We start from the raw sequence: 26302 nt of genomic DNA, 5'->3' as shown, positions 1-26302 counted from the left end.
ACCATGTGGTTCCAACATTTCATACTGTTCCTTATTTTTCATTTCCTTCCTAAGTGACAGAGTAGATTAGCTTAGGTCCAATTAATGTCCAGATGAGGTGAAAGACTCGCTGCTTTCCATGGGCCTAAAAAGTTCTATTTCATCTTGTTCTCAATTGTGTTAATGTTTAAAGATCAATGCTTCTCATCAGCACTTCTATTTTTGTTTTACTAGTTTTTATTTAAAGTCAAAGCAAAGCATAATGAAGTAAATGAAGTATAAAAAATAGCTGCAGTAACACAGCCTTGAGACGGGGATGGCACTGCTGTTGAATATGAACTACTGGCTGGCAGAGAGCAAAGCCATGCGATAACTCAAAGTGTCTGTTAACTGATAGGTTCACAAAAGACCTGTGTTGGTATATGTCAGGCTGCTGAAGTGTATCAGGATGTAATACATAAAAGTGTAGGTTTGTTTTTTCCAAAGCAGAATGTATGGAAGTTAAGATATTGTAATTTGTGCAAGTACACAAGCCCAGACTAAGACAAGGCCCCCAGAGCTGGAGGCATAACATCTCAGGGCAAAACCCAGGGCAGAAGCAGGTGAGATGTCCCCAGGACCCCCCAGTGTAAAGGAGAAGAATTCAGATCAGACCGAAGGCACCACTTTCTATGCCACACAGATTAGAGTTGTCACCAGATCTTCAGTGAGGAGGGGCAGGAGGTTGGTAACTGAATACTCTACTATTAATATCTGTCTATTTTTATGCTTAAACAACTGTACAAAACAAACTTTATTCCTCATTTCGGGGTTGTCATCTATTCTCAAATACCTCTGTCAACTTAATAAAGTCCAGATTTAAAGAGTCCAACAGGTATTGATACACAAAGTTTCTGGTACTGAAATGTAAAAATTCTGATAGGCAAGTCCTCTTAAATGTACCCTGCCGAGAATAAACTTTCAAAACGCTTGGTTCAGTATCACTGTGCTACATTTTACAAAACAGTACTTCAGAGCTGAAGTGAAATGAATCAAAATTGTCTCAAGCCCAGAGAATCTAACTTCGTTTAAATTCAATGGAAAATGAGATATTGAGATAAAGAAAAATACTGTTGTATCTGGAAGTCTATTAAAAATCTAAATGCCTGGCAATAGCAATAAGACATGTTTATAAAAATTGAAAGCCACACCACAAAGCATAAATGTGTACCAGGTTATTTCTCATGTTCCCATTACAGAGAAGAGCTGTGAGAAGCACCACACTGCAAACTGTTAAGCTGTTCACAACTACACAGTGAGGCTGGGCATGGTGGCTCACACCTGTAATCCCAGCACTTTTGGAGGTCGAGGTAGGAGGATCCCTTGAGGCCAAGAGTTTGAGACCAGCCTAGGCAATATAGCAAGACCCTGTCTCTACAAAAAATTTTTTTAATTAGCTAGGCATGGTGGTGCCCACCTTCATCCCAGCTACGTGGGAGGCTGAGGTGAGAGGGTCAGTCACTGGAGCCCAGGAGTTCAAGGCTGCAGTGAAACATGATCATGCCACTGCCCTCCAGCCTGGACAACAGAGCAATACCCTGCCTCTAGAAAAATCCAAAAACTAAAATAAACGACACAGTACAGTGTATGCAGGAAAAACACAAAAAGTAAGATAAATGACACAGCGCATTTCCACAGAGCGGGTCCACGTGGCAGACTTGCCATAGGAAGATAACAGCCTCCTTCTCTTGCCCTCTCAGGAGCCGTGCCCCAGTGGTCACCCCAGCCTTTCCCTGGCTCATGAGGAAGGCACAAACACACAACTGAAGAACATGACAATCCTGTGGGTCTTATTGATGAATCACAGCTCCAAATAACAGCCCTATGTATTTTTTTCCGATGACAAACCACAAACTGGGGAACAGATAAGGGCAGTTAGACTTCCAAGGAAAAAGCAGTTTTATAAGAGTGGGTCCATGAATCTCTATTTATCACAAGTTTAGAGGGATGACTAAGTTCCCTTCAGAACATTTTTGTTAGAGCTACATTCTATAGAGAACAGGTGGAAAGATAAATGGTCCAAAAGGCTGAGATAGAGGTTAGAAGGGTCATTGGCTGGTAATCCAAGTCACCACTGAGTAAGAACGGCAACAGTATGTCCGTTCCCTCGGTAAAACCCCTGCCTGGGTCCTACTGTGCCAGCCACTTCAATGTCACTGGGCTTCCCAAACAAAACAGACTGGAAGGCCAGCTGTGGACACAGGGAGAGAGACTGAGTCTGGCTAATTAGGGTACTTGGCTAAAATAGCCTTTGATTAATCAGTGAGGCAGCAAGGCAGTAATGCTGGGTGCCGAGGAGAAAGTGTGACAACTTCACTAATTCATTCAACAAGGCTCTATTGAGTGTCCACAATCTGCACACAATGGGAAATGTTGTCACTGAATCAAAGCCTTTTCCTAACTTCCTGCACAGTCTGGACAACTGGGTCCCCAAACCCAGAGGTCAGCCCTCACTGCCAAGGCACAGATAGAAATCACAGAGCAGTAATGGCAATGCCAAGTGTCAAAGGAGCAAATGAGGTGACACCAGCAGAAGGACCCACAGGAGAATCCCCGTGGCCCCAGGCCAGGCAGCCCCCACAGAGGGGCAGGTCTGCAGCTGTGCGCAAAGGACGGGCAGGTTCAGGGTCTCTGTGAGGTGCGAGAACAGCTTCCACAAGGGGCAACGCATGCGAGGCCAGCAAGGGGCTGACAGGTGGGTTTGGAATCACACACAGAGGCTGGCGAGTGGGTTCTGTGGGTCACGTGCAGAGGTTGGCAGGTGGGTTCCGAGGATCATGCCTAGAATCTGGCGGGTGGGTTCTGTGGGTCACACACAGAGGCTGGCAGGTGGGTTCCGCGGGTCATACACAGAGGTTGGCAGGTGGGTTCCGAGGGTCACACCCGGAGGCTGGCAGGTGGGTTCCAAGGGTCACACACAGGTTGATGGGTGGGTCCCGTGGGTCATGCCCAGGGCTGGCTGCCATGGGTGGGAGAAAGGCACAGTGAAGGGGCTGGGAGTGCCCTTCCAAGACAGAAGGGTAGGTTAGCACACAGGGTTAAGGAGGCCAGGGAGGAGGTCGCTGCAGGGATTTGCTCTGATATTGAATCAGTGGAAGCAGCGGTCTGCAGCCTCCGTAATGCAAGGCTATGAGCAGGAGCAGGGGCTGACTCTGAGGGACCAGGTTCGACACGGACACTCGGTCCTGGGCAGCAGGCAGAAAATGGCACCGTGACACAAGAGACAGGGTGGCAGGAGGGACCTGGCTGAAGAAGACGACCAGGGCTTTTACTGGAAGTGACTTTGGAAGAAAGACCCGGCGGACGTGGATATGACTTTAGGATGAGTTCAGGGTTGAATTCCAGATTCTGGGAACAATATGGTGAGAAACAGGCCACGAGAACAGCCAGGCAAACAGAAAGTCGAGGAGCAGCAGCCAGCTGGCGCAGGGGCAGGGAGGGAAGGATGGACAGGCCAACGCAGGGGCAGGCAGTGGAGATGAGACACAGAGCCTGTGGGAAGCAGTTAGGCCACCAGCTAGGGGATGTCAGAGATGTCCCGGGGTCACCATTCCGAAAGCTAGATTCCTGGACAGTGAAATGGAGTTGTTAGAGGGAGATGGGACCATAGAGAGCACTCAGAGGTCCAAACCCCTCATCCTAAAGCAGGGGACACTGTGGCCACGACATTCCGTGCCTCACCCAAGGCTCTAGAGCTGTAAAGTGGAGGAGCCATGACTGAGGGCTGGCTGTCTTCTCTCTCACTGTTACTGTATTTATTAACCTGGTTACTTATGCTTTCCAAAAAGCTTTCTGTGCAAATGATCTGTGGTCAGGTCATCATCTTTTGTTATAATCCACACCTCAGTCAGACGGATGCGTTCAACAGAACCAGTCAGAAGATCCACAGTGCTAGACAGTGCACCTGATGTGCAGTTCCCGGAATGGAGTTGTCTTCCCCAAAGCCAAATGTTTTCTCTGAAACCCTCTGCTCTTTAACACTGAAGTCCTGGACACCTGCTAGGAGCAGCTCCAGCAGGAACAGAGGTGGGGCTCAGAGAAGGAAGCAGGGACAGCAACAGAGGGGTGGGTTCCCGAAGGCTTGGGGCACAGGATGGTGTTACCACAGCAGACTGGCCACCTGCAGAATCCAGGAAGGCTGATTCCAATCTAAGATCTGGTAAGGCCCAGGCGGGCCCAGCAGAGTCACACCCCACCAGGCAGGAGAGAGTGCTGCAGCCTGCCCCATAATCTCGAGTGCTCAGAATTTGGCGCCTCTGTTACCAAAAGAAAACACACGCCAATGTTTTCCAAAGGATAATGAGCAAGACTGTTTAAATAGAGTCCACGCACATATAACTTCCTTGAGCTATTTTAGGGTCACATTATGTGGCAGTCCACATCATTTCCAGCTGCTCCACCTAGGTCCCGGGTCTCCTATCAGCATGGAGTGATGGTCTGGCGGAAGAGTCCTGGCCAGGACGCAGGGGGCTCACCTCTGTGCCCACCAGGCAGCTGCTCAGTTCCTTTTTTTTTTTTTTTTGGAGACAGAGTCTCGCTCTTGCTGTCCAGGCTGGAGTACAATGGCACAATCCCAGCTCACTGCAACCTCTGCCTCCCGAGTTCAAGTGATTCTCCTGCCTCAGTCTCCTGAGTAGCTAGAACTACAGGCACACACCACCACACCCAGCTAATTTTTGTATTTTTAGTAGAGATGGGGTTTCACCATATTGGCCAGGCTGGTCTCAAACTCTTGACCTCAGGTTATCCACCTGCCTTGGCCTCCCACAGTACTGGGATTCTAGGCATGAGCCACCCTGCCATCTGCTCATTTCTCACAGGCACTCTGCAGCATCTTCTTGGGCAATTTGAAATTCAGTGGAAAAATCCTATCCATGTCTATTATCTTGACACTGTTCTGAGCAGGTGTCTCTGGGAGGTTAGCGGCACAGAAGAGAGTGGGGGCCAACAGTTTAATCCAGAAGAGTAGGAAATGAATCCGGACCCAGGGGTCAAGGGTGTGGCTCTGCCACTTATCTTAAGTCAACCTGGCAGAGAATAGCACTGGCAACTCCAACAAAGGAAATGTGGGGCCAGCACTTGGAACAAACTGGAACAAAATATGCTCAGGAAATGCTCCAAAATACAAAAGAGCTATGTTAGATGAACTCTGGCTCAGTCACCAGATCCTTGCAAAAAGAAATTTAATGGATTTGGTACACAAATCAGAAACAGGGATAAAAGTAAAATACGAGCTCATACGAGCAGCCTCAACCACAAAACTGGGGCTGCACTGCACCCAAAATGTGGTGGAGACGGGAACGGGTCTGAGGAAGGCCGGCCTCTTCTAGGATGGGAGTCTCAGAAGGCATCCACCCATGTGGTTCTCTGGATCCAGCCTCAGATCATGCCCTAAAGAAGGCACTGAGGGTTTCCAAAATGGGGAGGCCAAAAATCAAAATCCAGAGCAGGAAGGAAATGAGCAAGGAACTAACACTTGCTGACTGCATATTCTGCAGAAACAGAGCACTGTGCTAGAAGCTTTATTTATATCACCTCATTTTATTCCACAACAATTCTAACAAGGTAAGTAACACTCCCATTTTACCACTAATAAAAGGGTGTAAGTAACGTGCCCACAGTCACACTGCTAATACGCAGAGGAGCTAGTACTGGACCTGGAGCTGTTCATGATGTGTGGACATCTGATTTAAATAATAATAATAATAAAATAAACTAGGTCCTTACTTATTTTAATTTCCTTTAGGATTTATTTCATTCATTTGACAATTTTTTTTTTTTTTTTTTTTTTTTTGAGATGGAGCTTCACTCTTATTGCCCAGGCTGGAGTGCAATGGAGCCATCTTGGCTCACCGCAACCCCCGCCTCCCAGGTTCAAGTGATTCTCCTGCCTCAGCCCCCAACAAGTGGCTGGCATTACAGGCATGCACCACCACACCTGGCTAATTTAGTTTTTGTTTTTGTTTTTCGTACTTTTAGTAGAGACAGGGTTTCACCATGTTGGCCAGGCTGGCCTCAAACTCCTGACCTCATGATCCGCCCACCTCGGCCTCCCAAAGTGCTGGGATTACAGGTGTGAGCCACCGCATCCAGCCTAATTTAGTATTTTTAGTAGAGACGGGGTTTCTCCATGTTGGTCAGGCTCGTCTCAAACTCCTGACCTCAGGCGATCAGCCCGCTTCCGCCTCCCAAAGTGCTGGGATTACAGGCATGAGCCACCGCACCCAGCCCTCATTTGATAAGTATTTATAGAGAAGCTGATATACTGCTATTCTAGATGCTGGAGATATAGCAGTGACTGAAGTTTGTGCCCTTAAGAAGTTTAACTGTAGTGTACTAGTTAGTACTTCAAAGTCGAATTATTTCCAACCTCAGGGTCACAGAGAAGACAGAGAATCAGCAACGTACAGAATTTAATATTCACCTACCTATCTATCTGTAAGAGACCTGTAGCACACAAGCACTTAAGAACCCACCTGTTTTCATTATTCTAATTTATGTGTAACTTAAATACATAGACACACACAATTTGAATACAATAATATAAAAGCTACCACACAAGTCAATGGTAACTGAATTCAAACTGGACTCAGACTAAAAGAATACGTAACCAGAGCACCTGCAGAATAAACAACCATGTGAGGAAGCTGAGAATTATGTGCACTTGTGCCAATATATATATATTTTTTTTCCAAGACGGAGTCTCACTCTGTCACCAGACTGGAGTACAATGGCTCGATCTCGGCTTACTGCAACCTCTCCGCCTCCTGGGTTCAAGCAATTCTCTGCCTCAGCCTCCCGAGTAGCTGGAATTACAAGCGCCCGTCACCACGCCCAGCTAATTTTTGTGTTTTTAGTAGAGATGGGGTTTCACCATCTTGGTCAGACTGGTCTTGAACTCCTGACCTTGTGATCCACCCGCCTCAGCCCCCCCAAAGTGTTGCAGGCATGAGCCACGGCGCCCTGCACTTGTGCCAATAATTTAAAGACTTTTGGCCAGGCATGGTGGCTTATGCCTGTAATCCCAGCACTTTGGGAGGCTGAGATGGGTGGATCACTTGAGGTCAAGGGTTCGAGACCATCCTGGCCAACATGGTGAAACCCCGTCTCTACTAAAAATACAACAGTTAGCCAGGTGTGGTGGCACGCACCTGTAATCCCAGCTACTCAGGAGGCTCGCGGAGGAGAATCACTTGGATCTGGGAGGCAGAGGTTGCAGTGAGCCAAGGTCGCCTACTGCACTCCAGCCTGGGCAACAGAGTGACCCACCGTCTCAAAAAAAAAAAAAAAAAAGGACTTTCGTAATAACTACTTGCTAAAGTCATCAATAGCCTAAGGAGTGAAAGAAAAATATCTAAGAGAAAAACATCAAAAAAATAATAATAATAATAACTTGACAAAGCTCTAACCAAAGAGAAACAAAATAAAAGTCACCCATGAAAAGCAAGAGAATATTCTCTAACCTGCTAACCTGCCTTCAACCCAGTTCGACAGAGAACAAATGAAGAATCTGGCCACTGATGTAAAAAATACAATCGAGTAAGCCTCCAAGCAAAACATGGATGGGTGAGCCTTGGGTCAGGCAGTCAAGAAAACAAGTGAAATTTCTAACTGATGGATTATGCTCTAGGAAGACGGACAAGATTCATGCGGGCCATGCACAGGGGGTCCCTTGGGCCAGCACTGGGTGCTCACTTGAGTCAAATAAAACTGGTGTAATGTCAACTTATCCTCCATGTGAAATCCACCCAAAGGGACAAAGACATAGCACAGAGCAAGATGGGAATTTTCTATGTCAGACTATTTGGATCTTAACCTTAAATATGTCATTGCTTGACTTTTCCCCTTCCTTTTCTTCTTGCTTCTCCTCTGTCAAAAGCAGCAGTCAGGAAGAGACCAGATCCACACTAGCAAGACAAAGTGTTGGACCATCAATCCTTCCAGGCCCTGGCTTAGAGAACACAGCTTTACAAATGAAGGAGAATGTTAACATCTGGTGAACTGAGGGGAATGGTATGTGAGTTTCGCTGTAATACTCTTTTAACTTTTCTATATTTTTGACAATTTTCAAAAAAAAGCTTGAGCAAACAAAAAGAAAAAATATATACAGCTTTGAAAGGTTGAGGTAGGGGAGGGATGAAAATGGCATCATTCTCCAAATCTGGGGGCAAAGAGTCAAAGATAAATTATCGATAACTCTAAACCTTAGACCCCAACTATCAACTTGCACCAACAACCTTGGAGATTATTTAAAAAAAAAAAACCCTGAGCAAGTCCCTCTCCCTTGTGACGTCTGTCTCCCCAGGCTGGGGCCCGGTGCTGACCTTCAGCACCCAGCCCTCAGGCCCCTACTGAGTGGGCGCCAGGGTCTAGGAGGCTCCATTGGCCTCTGCAGGCTGAGGCCACTCTTCTCAATGAATGGCCAGCTTGGCCTTCTCAGAGGGTGCCGCAGATGCCCTCATTTGGGGATGCCAACAGTACCCAAGGGATTAAACAAGGACAGTTTTTCCTACGCCTCTCATTGGCAAAGAACTGCCAACGTGGGAGCGGAAAAATTCACTGCCAAGGGACAAAACTCATTCGAATGACAACCTATTCCAGTGCCAGCCATTCCAGGAAAGGAGGGAGGGGAGCTTCATAATGGGAAAGGAAATCTGTTATTCCCTACACATCATAATTCACCTGATGAGTTAATCAGGAAGGAAGGGAAACCTATTTGAGTTCAGCGTCTGTCTGGCTGACTCCTTTTTGATCTCCCTACTCCACCACGGTCCCCGCTCCCCGGGCTCCCATTACCCCTCCACAGAGACCAAAGGATTGAAGTGTCTGCCTGCAGTGCTCCGCAGGGACTCATGGGGCACCACACTCTCCCTGAAGGACATGGCCTGACTTCCAGGGCTGGGATTTACCAATGTCACTCAGCAAGGTGAGGATGGCACCTTCCCGCAGACCACAGCAATTCTCAAACTGGTTCAGGTACTGTCAAGAAAGTGAGAAGCGGCATCAGAGCTGGTGGTCACAAACCACCAGAAACCCACACGTGTCTCTTACCAGCCCATGTGATGGAAGTGCTGACCCTGGGCCCTAGTCTTTAGGGGACCTGCTTTTGAGGAAGCTAGGGCAGCAGGACTAGCAGGGATTGGCCGGAGGAGGAGGAGGAAGAAGAGGAGGACGAAGCAGTCCTGACCACCCCAGGGCTCTCACATCCTCACAGCAAGGGGCCCCTGGGGCGAGGAAAGTTCGATTCTCACTGGCTGCTGCAGTTCTGAGCAAGGCAGGAGGAAGTCTAAGCACAGGAAATAGGAATTATCTGTGCCTGAGGGTCCTAGAGACAGGCCAGGCTGGGAGGGCATCACTGGAAACCACCCTCCGACCACCATCCTGCCATCTCCTAGCCACGTAGGTGTCGGTAACAGTAGGGAATGGTTACTGAGCACTGACTAAGTGCCAGGGGCTGGAAGAGCTCTGCACGGATTAGCTTGGCAAAGCCTTCCCTGCGTGACCTCATTTAATACTAACCACCACCACTGAGTAAGTACGGGTAGAATCCCCATGTTGGAGGAGGAAACTGAGGTTACACGGTTGAATACCTGTCAGCTCGCACAGCTGTGAAAGGGCAGTGCTGGAATGCGGTGCCAGGTCAATCTGAAACTCAAGCCCAGGTCCTTAATCCCCTGCCTTCCTGGCCCCCTCGACTGTCAAGAGGCTCCGTGTGCTGCTGGGAGCTGGCCTCTGAAGAAGGCAGAGAGAGGAGCTTCCCAGCTGAGCCTCACCGTCAGGAACTCACATCATGTTCATAAACCCTCAAGTCTGTTCACGTACCTAGCATGTATACTTTTAACATTGACTCTTACATGCCCCCATGTGCTGGCCAAGCCTGCCTCTCCTTGCCCACGGATGTATTATAGATTTGAACTTTTTAGAGGGAACAAAGGAAACAACAGACAACAAGACAGTGGGCAACAGTGTCCTCCCCTAACCCCACTGGGTGACAGCAAGGATAGGGGTTCCTTAGGATGCGAGTCCTTCCTGCCTCCCCCTCAATCATCCTGCAACCCACGCCAGGTCAGTCATGTTAAACTTTCCATCTCTTCTTCTCTGGCTCATTGGCTCTTTGCCACCTAAAAGACCAAGTCTAAAAGCCTCTGCCTCACTTCAGAGCCCTCTGTAATCTGGCCACATCCCACCTACTTCCAGGCTGCCCTCTGGGAAGTCTCCACTTGACTACAACATGGCTTTATCTCTACACAGCTGCAGTCAGTAATGGGTGACTGTCAAAGGTTAGAAAAATAAGGAAAAAATCAAAGTGCTGTCAAGTTCCCCCATCTCTCACTGTGGGTCATGCCAAGGGCTGTGTTCATATCCTGCTGTGAGTGCCACTCCCAGGACATGCCTATCTCCAGGGAGAGCCACTCTGGCAGGCCAAGCCCACGGCAAGTTTCCTTTTATTTTATTTATCTGTCTATTTCTTCTGAGACAGGATTATCTTTTTTCATGAGACTGAGTCTTGCTCTGTCGCCTAGGCTGGCATGCAGTGGCGCAATCATAGCTCCCTGTAGCCTCAACCTCCCAGGCTCAAGCCATCCTCCCAGTCCAGCCTCCGAAATAGTGGGGACTACAAGCGCACACTACCACACCTGGCTAATTTTTCGTTTTTTATTTTTTGAGGAGATAGGGCCTTGGTATGTTGCCCAGGCTGGTCTCAAACTCCTGGCCTCAAGCTATCCTCCTGTCTCAGCTTCCCAAAGTGGAAAGCTTTTGTTTTTTTTTTAAGAGGCACAAGGGCCTGGAGGAACAGTAAGAGTAGCACCTGAAGTGTGTCTGGGAATAGCCACTGAAAGGGAATAAACGCCTGGGCTCCCACCCTCACTATTGTGACCCTTCCAAAGTAAAGAGGTGCACTCGCAGAGTAACCGACCTCGTTTTCAATTAAAATAAAAATTTTTTTGGCTGGGCGCAGTGGCTCACACCTGTAATCCCAGCACTTTGGGAGGCTGAGGTGGGTGATCATTTGAGGTCAGGAGTTCGAGACCAGCCTGGCTGGTATGGCGAAACCCTGCCTCTACCAAAAATACAAAAGTTAGCTGGGCATGGGGGCGGGCACCTATAATCCCAGCTACTCGGGAGGCTGAGGCAGGAGAATCGCTTGGACCCAGGAGGCGGAGGCTGCAGTGAGTCGAGATCACGCCACTGCACTCCAGCCTGGGCAATAGAGCGAGACTCTGTCTCAAAAAAAAAATATATTTTGTTCAGAGCTTCCAGTTATCATGTTATATGGCCTTATTCAGTCTTAGAGATGGAGAGGTGGCCTGCGGCTAGGTCTGTGTGGACTGGGACCCAGTCTCTGTTGCTACAGCTGTGTGAGGCCCAACCTCTCTGGGCTGTGATATCCACCCGTGATGTGGGAACCATACCTGTGCACTCATGTGTGAGCTGTTGGAAATCGAATGAGGTAACATGTACTAGCAGGCTATGTGGTACTATCATAGGGAACAACGGGGAGGAGGGCACCCAACTGCCCCTGAGACCAGAAGGGGCTGCCATCCACCCACCAGAAGTGAACACTCTAGGGAACAGGAGGTGGTGTGGTGAGAAGGTGGAGAGCAGAGCCCCACAGATGAGTCCAGGTGGGTCAGGTGGGTTGGGTGGGTCGGATGGGTTGGGGCAGGTCTGCAGCCCTGGCCCAGCTCTCTGATCATGAATCCCACTCCCTCTCTTCTATGCTCCCTGCCCCCATGTGTGGTGCTGTCCCATCTCTGGAATAAGATCCCTCCTAATAAGGAGAGCAGTGGCGCTGGCACCAAAGGCCTAACGTGGCCCTAACACGCCCAGGGAGGAAGCATTTGTTTTGGAACTTGCCCAGTCCTTCCCCACGCCCAAACCTGTGATGAGTTTTCCTTGTCATTGGAATAATCCCAGCAGAGTGTGCAGCACGCCCTTCCCCCTTCCCTGGTGTTCTCGGAAGTGCCTCTGACTTACACACACACCAGCCCCAGGTGGGCAGGGAACAGAGGATCTGAGAGGCAAAGCAGCCCTGCTGGAGTTGCTGGGGGTCCCCAAGCTTCCTGATGATGACAGAAGTGAAAGGTCTTCCCATCCCCCTTCCTGGTGTCCCACCTGCCCAGACAGGCTGTATGCCTGGCAGCCGCGGGAGCCTCACCTTCCGGAGATCTCCTCCTTGGCAATACTCCATGGCCAGCAGGGGCAAGTCATTGGGCGCCAAGTTCTGCATCCCCTCAGGGACATCTCGGGCTGCCACCACATTGGGGTGCGTCAGCCTAGGAAGGAGGAAAACCGATGAGAGCAGAGCCAGACTCCTGCCCAGACCCATCCCTATCACCCCCATCAGGTCTCAGCAACAAAGGCCCAGGATAACCCAGGGCTTCGAAACAGAGGAAGACAGAGCCCAGTACGGGTGGCCAACTGCAATGCCCCGGTCAGTGGCGTGCACCCAGCCCCACCCGCAGCACCAGAACTCAGACCCTGAGGGCACACTCCGTGTAACTTCCATTTTCTGTGCGTGCTACATCCCAAGTCCTCATCGTGCTGCCAAACTGCTCCTTTGAAGACCTTCCAATCTCATGCCCTCCACATGGGGGGGATGTGTCACACATGCAAGCAGGCAAACAAGGTGGTGCCTGCTCTTTTTGTTCTCGTATTTTTTTTCTTTTCTCTGTTTATTTTTCGGCAGGTTGATTCACCCACACACATCACCCCAAGGTGGACACACAGAGAGGGATCTGAGAAGGAACTCATGTGTAACCAGATAGAACCATGATGTAACCAAATGGCACTTCCTCTTTTTAAGAGGCTGGCAGAGGAGCCCCTGCTTGGTGTCCTCCTCGCTGGCTCTTTCGGAGCCCACCTCACTAGCTAGGGGGTCAGCAGCCACCGGGCAGATGGACGGCCCAGTCTCCACACTAGAGGAATAAATGTCAGCGGCAGCATGACAGCAGAGAACGGTCATGTACCACCTTGGAACTGGAAATACAGGAGGAAAGAAGGCTTTTTTTTTGCTGACAAAGGAAAAGTCACTGTGATAACTGTGTTAACTTATTTAATATAATGAAACTGATGAAAAGTCCCCGACAAGGCCCAGTGTGGACTTTAGCTGCTCTTCCTCTGGCATCTTTAGAAGCAGCAGAGTCACCGTGGAGACTGTCGGGCTGGCGCCCTGATGGAGGGGCAGAGATTTAAGACTCTCCTCTTCTTTTTTTTTTTTTTTTTAAATTAGACGGAGTCTCGCTCTGTCGCCCAGGCTGGGGTGCAGTGGCGCGATCCTGGCTCACTGCAAGCTCCGCCTCCCGGGTTCACATCATTCTCCTGCCTCAGCCACCCAAGTAGCTGAGACTACAGGCACCCACTACCAAGCCTGGCTAATTTTTGGTATTTTTAGTAGAGATGGGGTTTCATTGTGTTAGCCAGGATGGTCTCAATCTCCTTACCTCGTGATCCACCTGCCTCAGCCTCCCAAAGTGCTGGGATTACAGGCGTGAGCCACCGTGCCCAGCAAGACTCTCCTTTCTAGACACACGGGGGGCTGCTGCTCCAGCTTTCCCTTGGGGTGCACAAGGCCCTCACCTTCTCATGATCTGGATCTCCAGGCACCACCGCTCTCGATTCCGGGGGCTGAGCTCCTGCCGGCACTGCTTGATGGCAATCTGCTCACCTGTTTCCTACAGAAACAGCACAGTGGGGACCAGCAGAGCGAGCTGCAGGCCAAATCCCACCCTGTCTGCTGCATGGGAGGGATCTCCAGTCCTCAGGTGTCACCTGCAATCACCTCCTGGTGCTCCGAGGTCACATGTACACACCGATCGACAGCCACATAGCACCTGCCCTTCGGGCTGTCTCCTTACCACCCCACCTCTCACCCAACTGCTCCAGCCTCATTTCTTTTTCTTTTTTTTGAGATAGAGCCTTGCTCTGTCGCCCAGGCTGAAGTGTACTGGCACAATCTCAGCTCACTGCAACCTCCACCTCCCGTGTTCAAATAATTATTGTGCCTCAGCCTCCTGAGTAGCTGGGATTACAGGCATGCGCAACCATGCCTGGCAAATTTTTGTATTTTTAGTAGACACGGGTTTCATCATGTTGGTGAGGCTGGTCTTGAACTCCTGACCTCAAGTGATCTGCCTGCCTTGCCCTCTCAATGTGCTGGGATTACAGACGTGAGCCACCACACCCAGCCTCTCCCACCTCATTTCTATCCATCCAGAGACTACAGAGGCTTTAGGGCCCTGCTCCATTCCCAGCCCCGCCATGAAACCTCTGCTGACCATTCCTGCCCAGAGAGGTTTCTCTGTCGGAACCCTGGCTGCTGCTGTATTAGGCTGACCCATGGGACACTGCTAATTGACCATATTGACCTACAAAAATAGCACCTGCATGTGGTTCAGCCTAATAGTGAACACCACGTTGAGTGTCTTCATTGTTTCATGTGAGTTTTGTCCTTTCAGAACACAAGCATAATGTAGCATAATATAGCAGATGAAACACTGGCTAGTTCAAATTCTAACTGTGCCATTTACTAGCTATGTGACCTTGGGTAAACCACTTGGTCTGACTCAGTTTCTTCTGTAAAATGGGAATACTGACACCCATATTTCAAGGCTTGAAAACAAGCCTCTAGCAGGTATTGGTAACCCCGCAGAGCAGGGAACCCAGGTCATCCGAGTACTCCTGTTTAAAATCCTGCAGAGATTGGCTCCCACCTGCATTTCCAGCCGCTCTCCCACGACACTGCAGCCAGATGGCACCACCCACCCTGGCGCTTGGCCCTGCTCCTCTACACTTGCCAGCACAGGTGCATGGGCACCACAGTCTGCCCAACTCAAGAGGGTCTCGCCCTCCACTATACTCCTGTAACAGCTAATTCCTTCAGTGCACATGCCAAAGAGTTACTTTCTGCAGAGTAATGGGCTGTTTTCTCTTCTCTTTGTCAAATTATAGACTTGTCCATCTTCATGGGCTTTAACTTCTACCCAGGTAACCAGCAGCATCCTCAGCAGTGGCTCCTGCACCTGGCGAATCATGAACTGAGCCACTGGCTCCTGGCGGTCTCCCCTCTTCTCCCTGGTGCATGAGTGGGGACGCCGGAGACAGGCAGGCCCTGAGGCTGTGGCACAAGCAGCAGGGAGAGCGGCTCTGGCCTCAGGCACTCCAGCTGCCACAAGGGAGTCACCACTGCACCACTGTCACCTCTTTTGGCCATGGGGGGTCTCCAGGACAACTGCGGGGCAGCAGCTGCCCCAGGCAGCAGCTCCCAGAGCCCCAGCCTGAGAGCCGATCCTGCCACCGCTAAACAAGCTGACCTGCACCAACATCCTGCACCTCCTGTGTACCTACAGCACAAAACTCCCAACCCACACACACACCTGGGCAAGAGCCGCGCCTGCAGTGTGGCACAGGGTACCCAACAGTAGGAGAAGATTTCAGAACTGTACCAGACCCTACTGTGGCTCACTTGAAGGATGTCCTAGAGGCCCTGTTAGGCCAATTTCTGTTTTCTCAGTTTATGAAGATACAAACTTGATGGCTCTGTACCCCAGGTGGGACTGATGGTTATAAAAGGACAAGTTTGGCCCTTTTTGTATCTTGCCCTTTCGCCTTCACCCTGCCTTGATCTTGGACTTCCTAGCCTCTAGGACTATAAGAAATAAAATTGTTATAAATTGCGCATTCTCAGTTACTCTGTGATAGCAGCACTGACACACTGCTACAGACACTTGCCTCCAGTTAGGCGGAGTTTGCAGAGGAGCTTAGACGTGGGGAACACAGGGTTCCACAAACAGAGACTGATGGCCCCGCTGCAGCGTGAGGTGCCGTTGCCAAGAGCATCTATCCACCTCCATCCACCCTGCAACATTTCCATGGACAGTATTCCAAGCAATGGTTTAGCCAAAGAGACTGTAACTCATGGTTCGCTACCTCAGAATGACTGAGACTAAACCAAGATACCAAAAAATCTGCAGCAACTTAACTTCAATACACAGAAGAGTGCACTTGTTGTCTATTGCTGCTGTAACAAATTACCACAAACTTGGTGGCTTAAAATAATACACCTTATTTCCTTGCAGTTCTATCTGCTGAAGCCTGACGTGCGTCTGCCAGAGCTAGGATGTTGGTGAGGCTGTGCTCCATCTAGAGGCTCTAGGGGAGAGTCTGTTTCCCTGCTTTTCCCTCTGCATCTTCTAGAAGCGCCACTTTCTTCAGCTCGTGGCCCCTTAGCCCATCCTGGCGTCAGCCATGGCCCGCCATTTTCCTCACATGCATCAGCTGACACTGGCTCTGCTACCTCCCTCTCCCACGTTTAAGAACCCTTGAGATTACACTGGGACCCCCAGGGAAGCCAGGTCAATCTCCCCATCTCAGGTCAGCTGATTAGGAAACCTAATTTCATCTGTAACCTTAATTTCCTTTTGCCATGCTGCCCCACCCAGTCATAGGTTCAGAGATTAGGATGCAGATTTCTTGGTGGGGTTGGGGGGAATTATTCTACCTACCACAAATGAAACAGGACAGATAATCAGATTTAAAAAGTAGATTAGATGACTCAGTTTATTAAGTGATTTTAGGTCATCTGTCTAGCTACAAATTGGATAATTGCAGTCTTTTGCCCAACACAAACACTGGACCTGATACACAGCTGTCACTTGGCCCAACCCAGAATCAGGAAGAGATTTTGATACTGAAGACTTGAAATTAGTCTTAAATATCCAAATGCAAACTAAAAAGACTGAACTCAGCAATGTGAACACTGAACAAGTCTTTAAATATCTGGGCATAGAGACCAAAACTAACTTTCTACTCACAGACAGCTCAGCTTCGCCCTAGAGTTGAGGTGAAATCCTAACTTCCTGGGCCTAGGAAGGTCTGCTGTAGATACAGACACGCTTAAACTTTTCCTAACACAGTGGCCTTCATCTGCCTCTAGGAAGTATTCTGAAATATTCCCAGTTTTTCCATGAGTAATGTTTCATTTGAAACAGAAATGCAAACAGAATTACTTTGTTATTAAAAACATGCCTGCTCTAGAAAGCGAAATTCAATTAAAACAGCACAGAAGCAGGCTACGAACACCGGTTCTGAAACCCCGGGGAGTTTGTTCTTCACTAGCAGTGGAATTCGAACAGATGTAAAGTAAGAAGGTTGGCTTACTTTATTTTTCCTAGAATCTACTGAGTCTTAGCTTAGTTCTGTGGAAACCCAGACTAGGCCTGAGCCATGTCAGTACCCAACTTCTGGTACGTGAACTCCTCGTGAAGGACAAAACTCAAAACTGCTTTGTGGCCGGGCGTGGTGGCTCATGCCTATAATCCCAGCACTTTGGGAGACCAAGGCAGGTAGATCACTAGAGCCCAGGGGTTTGAGACCAGCCTGGGCAACATGGCAAGACTCTGTCTCTACTAAAAATATTTTTTAAAACTAGCCAGGCATAGTCATAGATGCCTGTAGTTCCAGCTACTTGGGAGGCCGAGGTGGGAGAATCTCCTGAGCCTGGGAAGTCAAGTCTGGACAATACAGTGAGACCTGCATTGAGCTGTGATCGCGCTGCTGCACTCCAGCCTGGGCTACTGGAGTGACACCCTGTCTTGAAAAATAAACACACACAAAACAACAACAGAAAACTGGTCTGTATTTTGAGAAAAGGGAGAAAGGTTCCCCTGTATGTCCAGATTGAATGTAGTGATTATGAAGGTCCTCAGAGTTTGCAATTCCTTGCCTTTGATGCATGAAAACATAAAACTTGTGTATAAGCATGTGTGTCATAAGGTGTAAAAAAGGCAGAGGGGAAGCACATCCTCAGACTAAAAGGTGCCTGGCAGATGCGAGCTGAAGACCAGTCACAGGAGAAACAAAAGGGGCTGGCCCAGCTTCCTGAAGTTCACCTCTTTCAATGACTCAGGGGAAACTCACAGAGGCAAAGAGCTACGTTTAGACCCTTAGCACAGAAAGCCCAGTGTCCCGTTATCATGGCAAGCGTCCAACCAGGCCACTGTGGACACGGGGACAATTAGTAACAACCTCCTCCTCCTTCTCAGACCCCACCTCCTGAGATGAGTGCTTCAGAAAGGAGGCACAAGGCTGGGGGCAGAGAGACTGGGCAGGAGGACCCAGAGCTGGAAGCCAACAGGTCCGGGATCCAGCTGCAGTTTCACCTGACTCAGCAGGTAGTTGACTGAACACACCCTGGGCCCCAGCATCGCCTGCTCTATGCTATGAGGGCCATAACTTCTTCACCCTACTCCCTATAGTGCAGACCCCCACTGGGCACAGTGGCCTCCCGCCTCACCCATGGGAGCTAGGCGCTCGGGCTCCGGAGACAAGTAGGTCCAGGTGTAACTCCCTCCCCCACCGCATGGTAAAGGTACATTAGGAGCCCATGTATAAGCCCTGGGTCCTTATCCATAAGATGGGGATGGGTCCATCCACTCCAGGGATGTCAGCTAAAATGAAACACAGCATCCGAACACAGGGAGCCAGGAATAAACGACCACAGCCTCACTTTCTTTTCTGGCCCCGTGGAGATGCTGCTCTGCCCACTTGAGTCGACCTCTGTTTTCCTGCGAGGCCCTCGAAAGTCTACCTCCTTTCCAGATCCTGCTAAAGCTCCATTCACCCCAAGAAGCCTCCCTTCCCCAGCATTCAGGAGAGATCATGCGGACAGGGAACCCAGCTCGGCTGCCATATGATGCCCTGGAGAAACAGCAGCCATTGTTATCCATGCAGTTCGGTGCTTGGATTTAGACTCACTTACCGCGTTCCTGAATGCTCCCTGGATCACTGTGATCAGAGAGTAAGCACACGAAGGGCAGGGCCCCTTTTTTCCTGGTATCCCCGACAGAGCTTGGGCCCAGGCTCTATAAATCCCTAGAGAAGTGACTGAATGGAGCAGAGGCTTTAAGGCTTCCAAGCACAGAGATAAGCTGGGGTGAGCTTTGTCTTGTCCCCTGAAGGGGCGAGTTCAGGTCCGTGCTGCTTCATAGAAGGGATTGTTAACACTCTGCCTTCTAACATCCAGTGCACACACTGCCTCCTCCACCTCAACAAGCATTCCACAGGGCTCCAGGCAGCACTTCCTGGCCCTCCTCACAGCCAAGTGCACACAGAACATGACGATATCGCAAGGTACTCTGGGTCGCTTCCAGAAGGCAGCTGACCTACCTCCTGCCCAGCCATATTGGGGACCCAGCAATGAGGGGATCAATATTGGAGAATCCCCATCATCCATGCGAAAAGTGGGGACCCACAGCCAAGATGCTGACAGAGCCAGGATCTGAACCCAGGTCTGTGTGACTGAGTCTCGTGTTCCCACCCCTACTCCCAAACCATGTTGCCAGGTGGGGGCACTTGGTTACCTCCTCCTCCTCCTCCTTTGTATTTAACAGAGGTCTCACTGAAAATGTCAGCCTGTCTAAACCGTACTGGGAAGCGGTTTGTGCTGACCCTGAGCTGGAGGTCTTAGCGAGTTCCAACACAGTGTGGAATGGTGAGGCCCACGCATGGCAGGAGAACCACAAGAACAGGGGAAGCAGGTTGGTGGGGCTCGCTTATTAACTGCCCTCCCTCCCTGGGAAACACTCAATGTGGGGTTCTTTGTCTAACAAGGAAGACTTATAAGTGTTTTGTTCTCCAAAGAAGCATTTTTCAACCAAGTGCAGTGGCTCATGCCTGAAATCCCAGCACTTTGGGAGGCCAAGGCAGGAGGACTGCTTGAGCCCAGGAGTTCGAGACCAGCCTGGGCAACATAGAACGACCTCATCTCTACAAAAAAAAAAAAAAAAAATTAGCCAGGCATGGGGTCTCATGCCTGTAGTCCCAGCTACTCAGGAGGCCAAAGTGGGAGGACTCCTTGACCCTAGGAGTTCAAGGCTGCAGTGAGCCCTGATCAAGCCACTGCACTCCAGTCTGGGTGACAGAGGGAGACCCTGTCTCAAAAAACAAACAACAAAAAACCAATAAAGAAGTGTTTTCCCCTTCCTGCTTCAAAGAGGTTCAGACTGTAGGGAACAAGGAGAGCCTAAGGAACACCGAGGCCCCACCCCGAGTCCCCACCACGGAGAGGCCACAGGCACAATGGAAAAACACGAGGTTGGGTTCCGAACAGACGCAGGTTCCAATCCTAGCCTCTTTGCTTGCGAGCTCAGCCTCTGTGGGTGAGTCACAGAGACTGTGCTTCAGTCTCCTCAACTACAAAATGGGAACAAAGACAACAGTACTTCCTTTTAGAGATGTGAGGGCTGGAGAGAAAGCACATAAATACGTAGTTTGATGCTGGCGCATAGTAGGTTCTCAGTAAATGATACTTCTGATTATCAGGCCACTATCTCTGACTGAGGATACCCATGCTTAGGGGCTTTTTCATGTAATTTCTATCGTGATAACTAAAACATTCCCTCTTCTGCAGACAAGATACAATGCATGGAGTGTCAGGAAAGTGCACACTTGTTATGTGGAGTAAAACCATGAGAGTTAAGGAACCAACACTACCATAGCCCAGCTGCTTCTTTTAAGAGGCTGTGAACAGAGGGGTCCCCAACAGAGAACACAAACGCTCATCTTCTGAACTTGGACAATGACCAAAGACCTCTCCTTAGCACCCAAAGCAGCCCTAGAGATTTCCCAAACTTAGGGAGAACCCATGGGGAAGGAAGGTAGAGAGCTTCCTGGCCTGGGCCGCTCACGGGTAGGCATCCACTGAGGACCTGCAGGCACTCCACTCCTCCTGCTCCCTTCCACCTCTACTCCACCACTAAGCCCTGTTGATTCCACCCCTTAAATATACTTCTCTCTCTCTTTTTTTTTTTTTCTTAGACAGAGTTTCGCTCCTGTTGCCCAGGCTGGAGTGCAGTAGCACAATCTCGGCTCACTGCAACCTCCGCCCCCTGGGTTCAAGCAATTCTCCTGCCTCAGCCTCCTGAGTAGCTGGTATTACAGGCATCCGCCACCACACCTGGCTAATTTTGTATTTTTAGTAGAGACAGGGTTTCTCTACGTTGGTCAGGCTGGTCTCGAACTCTCAACCTCAGGTGATCTGCCTGCCTCTGCTCCCAAAGTGCTGGGATTACAGGCGTAAGCCACCGCACCAGGTCTAAATATCGTTTAAGTCTGCCCACCCCTCTCCATCTCTCACCTGGACGACCCCAAAACATTCAGACCTGGTCTGCCTGCATCACTGGGACGGTGCCAGTGACACTGTAGTAGCAGCCACCGAGAGCTAGTTGTTAACTATTCAGGAATCTGGCCGGAGCGGGCTGTTAAACTGCTGGTGGCTTGAAGTCAGCCCTGGTGGGAGTAGCTACCCCATAAGAACTGCTGCGCACTATGGATCAGGGCATTTCTTCCCAGAGCTGATTTTTTCCTAGCACGCCGCCCACTGCTTGGGCCCTCCCAATCTGTTCCCATGGGCACAGCACCTCCCTCTAACATCGTTCCACAGCTCCTCCATAAAAACAAAACCTCTTCAGCTGAAACTGCCCAAAAAACGCCACAGGGTCTGACTTACACAGTCCACCCTCAGCCACCCAGGCACTTGTACCCCATCCTCCCTTCGGGCCACACTGGCCTTCGGTCCTGCCCACTTGCCACACCTGCCCTCCACAGGGGCCCTCAGGAGCCTCTCCCTTGGCCTGGAACTCTCCTCCCACCTTCTCTGCCAAGCTGACTTCTACTAGGACCTCAGTTCAAGTGCCACTTCCTTGGGGAACCTCCTCTGACACTGACTGATCCCACCCCAACGAAAGGTCTCAGTGCACTGGGTCCTTCTCCCAACTTGCACTTTATAATACTTAGGAGCTTACATTTATAATTAGTTGACTAATGGCTCTTTCCCTTCTCCAAAGGTCCACTTTAGTCACCACTGTACACATAATAGACATTAGATAAATATTTGTGGACTGGCAGAGTGGATGATTTGGGTCACCTAGCACATATACAACGTCAGGCACTTGCTACAGAAGAACTGAAGGAACTCCAAGGCCAGACCCAACCCTGGCTGACCAGGAATGCAGGGTCCTGACGACACTTACTCTCGTCAGACAGGAAGGGCGGCACAGGAGCCGGCCTGGAGAAACTCACCGGGAGAACCAGTTCCCACGGAACAAAGTCATCCCAAACAGGTTTGTGGAGGAGGTAGCCTAGAGTTCATCCTGGAGGAACATGCAGGAGAGGGAGGCCTGTTCGACGAGAGGGCTCAGCACCCGAACCAGGGGCAGCCAAGGGGAGGAATGACAGAGAGGCAGGTGCAAACAGACTGCATGGGGTTCAGCCGGCAGGAGGAGGAAGCTGGCTTTTGGCTTTTTAAAAGTACATAACAGGCCAGGCGCCTGTTAGTGGCTCATGCCTGTAATCCCAACACTTTGGGAGGCCAACATGGACAGATCACTTGAGGTCAAGAGTTTGAGAACAGCATGGCCAACATGGTGAAACCCTGTCTCTACTAAAAATACAAAAACTAGGCTGGGCACAGTGGCTCATCCCTGTAATTCCAGCACTTTGGGAGGCCGAGGCGGATGGATTGCCTGAGATTGGGAGTTCAAGACCAGCCTGGACAGCATGGTGAAACCCCGTGTCTACTAAAAATATAAAAACTAGCCGGGTGTGGTGGCAGGTGCCTGTAATCCCAACTACTTGGGAAGCTGAAGCAGGAAAATCGCTTGAACCCAGGAGGCGGAGGTTGCAGTGAGCCGAGATCGCGCCAACGCACTCCAGCCTGGGCAACAGTTTGTGACTCCGTCACACACACAAAAAAGAAAAATTAGCTGGGTGTAGCCAGGTGTGGTGGCTTATGCCTGTAATCCTAGCACTTTGGGAGGCCGAGGTGGGCAGATCGCAAGGTCACGAGATCGAGACCATCCTGGCTAACACGGTGAAACCCCATCTCTACCAAAAATACATAAAAAATTAGCCAGGCATGGTGGCAGGTGCCTATAGTCCCAGCTACTCGGGAGGCTGAGGCAGGAGAATGGCATGATCCCGGGAGACGGAGCTTGCAGTGAGCCAAGATCACGCTACTACACTCCAGCCTGGGTGATAGAACAAGACTCCGTCTCAAAAAAAAAAAAAAAAAAATTAGCCGGTCATGATGGCGCTGCCTGTAATCCCAGCTACTCAGGAGGCTGAGGCAGGAGAATCGCTTGAACCCAGGAGATGGAGGCTGCAGTGACCCGAGATCACACCTGTCTCAGCTGAGCGTGAGACTGTCTCAAAAAAAAAAAAAAAAAAAAAAGAAAACATGGGAAGTGCTTCAGGGTCTGGGAAAAGATTTTATGGATAAGCACAGTTAACAGAGGCAAAAGTAGACAAATGAGATTACATCAAACTAAAAAGCTTCTGCACGGCAAAAGAAAAAACAGAGTAAACCTATGGAACCTGTGGAGACAACCTATGAAATAGGAGAAATTGTTTGCAAACTATCCATCCAACAAGGGATTAATATCAAGAATATGCAAGGAACTCAAACAACTCAACAGCAAAATAATAAATCATCCAATTTTTAAAATGGGCAAATGATTTGAAGAGGAATTTCTCAAAGACTTACAGATGGTCAACAAGTATATGATAAAATGTTCAATATCACTAATCATCAGACAAATGCAAATCAAAACCACAATGAGATGTCATCTCACCACAGTTAAAATGGCTATTATCAGAAAGACAAAAAAGAACAAATGAAGGCAAGGATGTGGAGAAAGGGAAACTCTATACCCTATTGGTGGGAATGTAAATTAGCACAGCCATTATGGAAAATAGTATGGCGGTTCCTTGAAAAACTACAAATAAGGCTAGCGCAGTGGCTCACGCCTTAGTTTCAACAGGTTGAGAGGCTGAGGCAGGCAGATCACCTGAGGTCAGGAGTTCGAGACCAGCCTGGCCAAAATGGCAAAACCCTGTCTCTACTAAAAACATAAAAATTAGCCGGGTGTGGTGGCACACACCTGTAATCCCAGCTACTTGGAGGCTGAAGCAGGAGAACTGCTTGAACCCAGGAGGCAGAGGTTGCAGTGAGCCGAGATCATGTCACTGCACTCCAGCCTGGGTGACAGAGCCTGAGACCAGCCTCCGTCTCAAAAAAAAAAAGAAAAACTATAAATAGAATTACCATATGATCCAGCAATCCCACTAGTGGGTATCTATCCAAAGGAAAGGAAATCAGTTTATCAAAGAGATATTGGCACCCTCATGTTTACTGCAGCACTATTCACAATGGCCAAAATATGAAATCAACCTAAATGTCAACCTAATGTCCATCAATGAACAAATGAATAAAGAAAATGTAGTACACAGACACAATGGACTCTCTTATTCAGCCATAAAAAAGAACGAAGTCCTGTCATCTGTGGCAACATGGATGAGCCTGGAGGGCATTACATTAAGGGAATTAAGCCAGGCTCAGAGAGGTAAATACCGCATGTTCTCACTCATCTGTGGGAGCTAATAAAAAACAGATCTCAGTTGGTTAAAATCAGTAGGCTGACACCTGGGATTACCAGCACTTTGAGAGGCTGAGGTGGGAGGATCACTTGTGTCCAGGAATTCGAGACCAGCCTGGGCAACAGAGACCTCCTATCTACAAAAACACAAAAAATCAGCCGGGCGTGGTGACACATACCTGCAGTCCCAGCTACTCAGGAGGTTGAGGCAGAAGGATCATTTGAGCCCAGGAGGTCAAGGCTGCAGTGACCCATGATGGCACCACTGCTCTCAGCCTGGATGACAGATTGAGACCCTGTCTCCAAAGAAATTAAAAATTAAAAAAAAAAAAGGCCAGGCATGGTGGCTCATGCCTGTAATCCCAGCATTTTGGGAGGCCGAGGCAGGCAGATCGCCTGAAGTCAGGAGTTCGAGACCAGCCTGGCCAACATGGTGAAACCCTATCTCTACTAAAAACACAAAAATTAGCCAGGTGTGGTGGTGCACAGCTGTAATCACAGCTACTTGGGAGGCTGAGACTGGAGAATCACTTGAACCCAGGATATGCCGGTTGCAGTGAGCTGAGATTGTGCCACTGCACTTCAGCTTGGGCAACAGAGCGAGACTCCATCTCAAAAAAAAAAAACTGATCTCAGCCAGCCTCGGTGGTTCACACCTGTAATCCCAATACTTTGGCAGGCTGAGGCAGGGGGGGATCACCTAAGTTCAGGAGTTCAAGACCAGCCTGGCCAACATGGTGAAACCCCATCTCTACTAAAAATACAAAAATTAGCCAGGTGTGGTGGCAGGCACCTGTAATCTCAGCTACTCGGGAGTCTGAGGCAGGAGAATTGCTTGAACCTGGGAGGCAGAGGTTGCAGTGAGCCAAGATCGCGCCATTGCACTCCAGCCTGGATGACAAGAGCAAAACTCCATCTCAAAAACACAACAACAACAACAAAAGACTGATCTCACAGAAGTAGAAAGTAGAACAGTGGTCACCAGAGGCAGGAAAGGGTGAGGGTGTGGGGGCTGGGGTGTGGAGGGGAATAGGGAGGGACTGGTTAATGGGTACAAAATTATAGTTAGGTAGAATAAGTTATAGTATTCTATAGAACAACAGGGTGACTACAGTGAATAAAACTTTATTATACATTTCAGGCCGGACGCAGTGGCTCACGCTTGTATTCCAAGCACTTTGGGCAGCTGAGGTGGGCGGAACACCTGAGGTCAGGAGTTCGAGACCAGCCCAGCCAACATGGTGAAACCCCATTTCTACTAAAAATACAATAATTAGCCGGGCATGGTGGTGCACACCTGTAATTCCAGGTACTTAGGAGGCTGAGGCAGGAGAATCACTTGAACTCGAGAGGCGGAGGTTGCAGTGAGCCAAGATCGCACCACTGCACTCCAGCCTGGGCAACAGTGCTAGACTCCATCTCCGGGAAAAAAAAAAAAAATTATTGTGTATTTCAAAATAGCCAGAAGAAAGAATTTTGACTGTTTCCAACAAAAAGGATAAGTGTTTCAAGTGATGAATATGCCAATTACCCTGATTTGATCATTACACATTATGTGTCAAAATATCACACTGTCCCCCATAAATATGTACAATTATTATGTGTCAATTAAAAATAAAAACAGGCCAGGTTCAATGACTCATGGCTGTAATCCCAGCACTTTGAGAGGCCAAGGCAGGAAGATCACTTGAGGCCAGGAGTTCTAGACTAGCCTGGACATTGAGAGACCACCATCACTACAAAAAATAAAAAAAAAAAAAACCTCAGCTGAGGCCATGTCCCACGGCTCAGGCCTGTAATCCCAACATTTTGGGAGGCAAAGGCGGGAAGACTGCCTGAGGACGCGAGTT

General features: G+C 49.4%; 1 protein-coding gene across 4 annotated transcripts in view; it reads right to left on the bottom strand.

Moving 5' to 3' along the window:
• The window catches only part of IKBKB (inhibitor of nuclear factor kappa B kinase subunit beta), a 58196-nt gene that overhangs the window by 29630 nt on the left and 2264 nt on the right, over nucleotides 1–26302 (bottom strand). Inside the window, exons 3-6 of one of the 4 annotated variants that reach the window (XM_077942532.1) lie at nucleotides 25750–25871; nucleotides 13600–13694; nucleotides 12179–12296; nucleotides 8928–8997 (exon numbers count right to left, since the gene is read on the bottom strand). In XM_077942532.1, the coding sequence (XP_077798658.1) occupies nucleotides 8928–8997; nucleotides 12179–12296; nucleotides 13600–13607 (196 nt within the window). In that variant the 5' untranslated portion in view covers nucleotides 13608–13694; nucleotides 25750–25871. 4 annotated transcript variants of the gene reach the window in all.

The sequence above is a fragment of the Macaca mulatta genome, chromosome 8, assembly GCF_049350105.2.
Source record: "Macaca mulatta isolate MMU2019108-1 chromosome 8, T2T-MMU8v2.0, whole genome shotgun sequence".
Classification (NCBI taxonomy): domain Eukaryota; kingdom Metazoa; phylum Chordata; class Mammalia; order Primates; family Cercopithecidae; genus Macaca; species Macaca mulatta.
The sequence above is the reverse complement of the archived record's forward strand: the minus strand, read 5'-3'. Positions and strand labels throughout refer to the sequence as shown.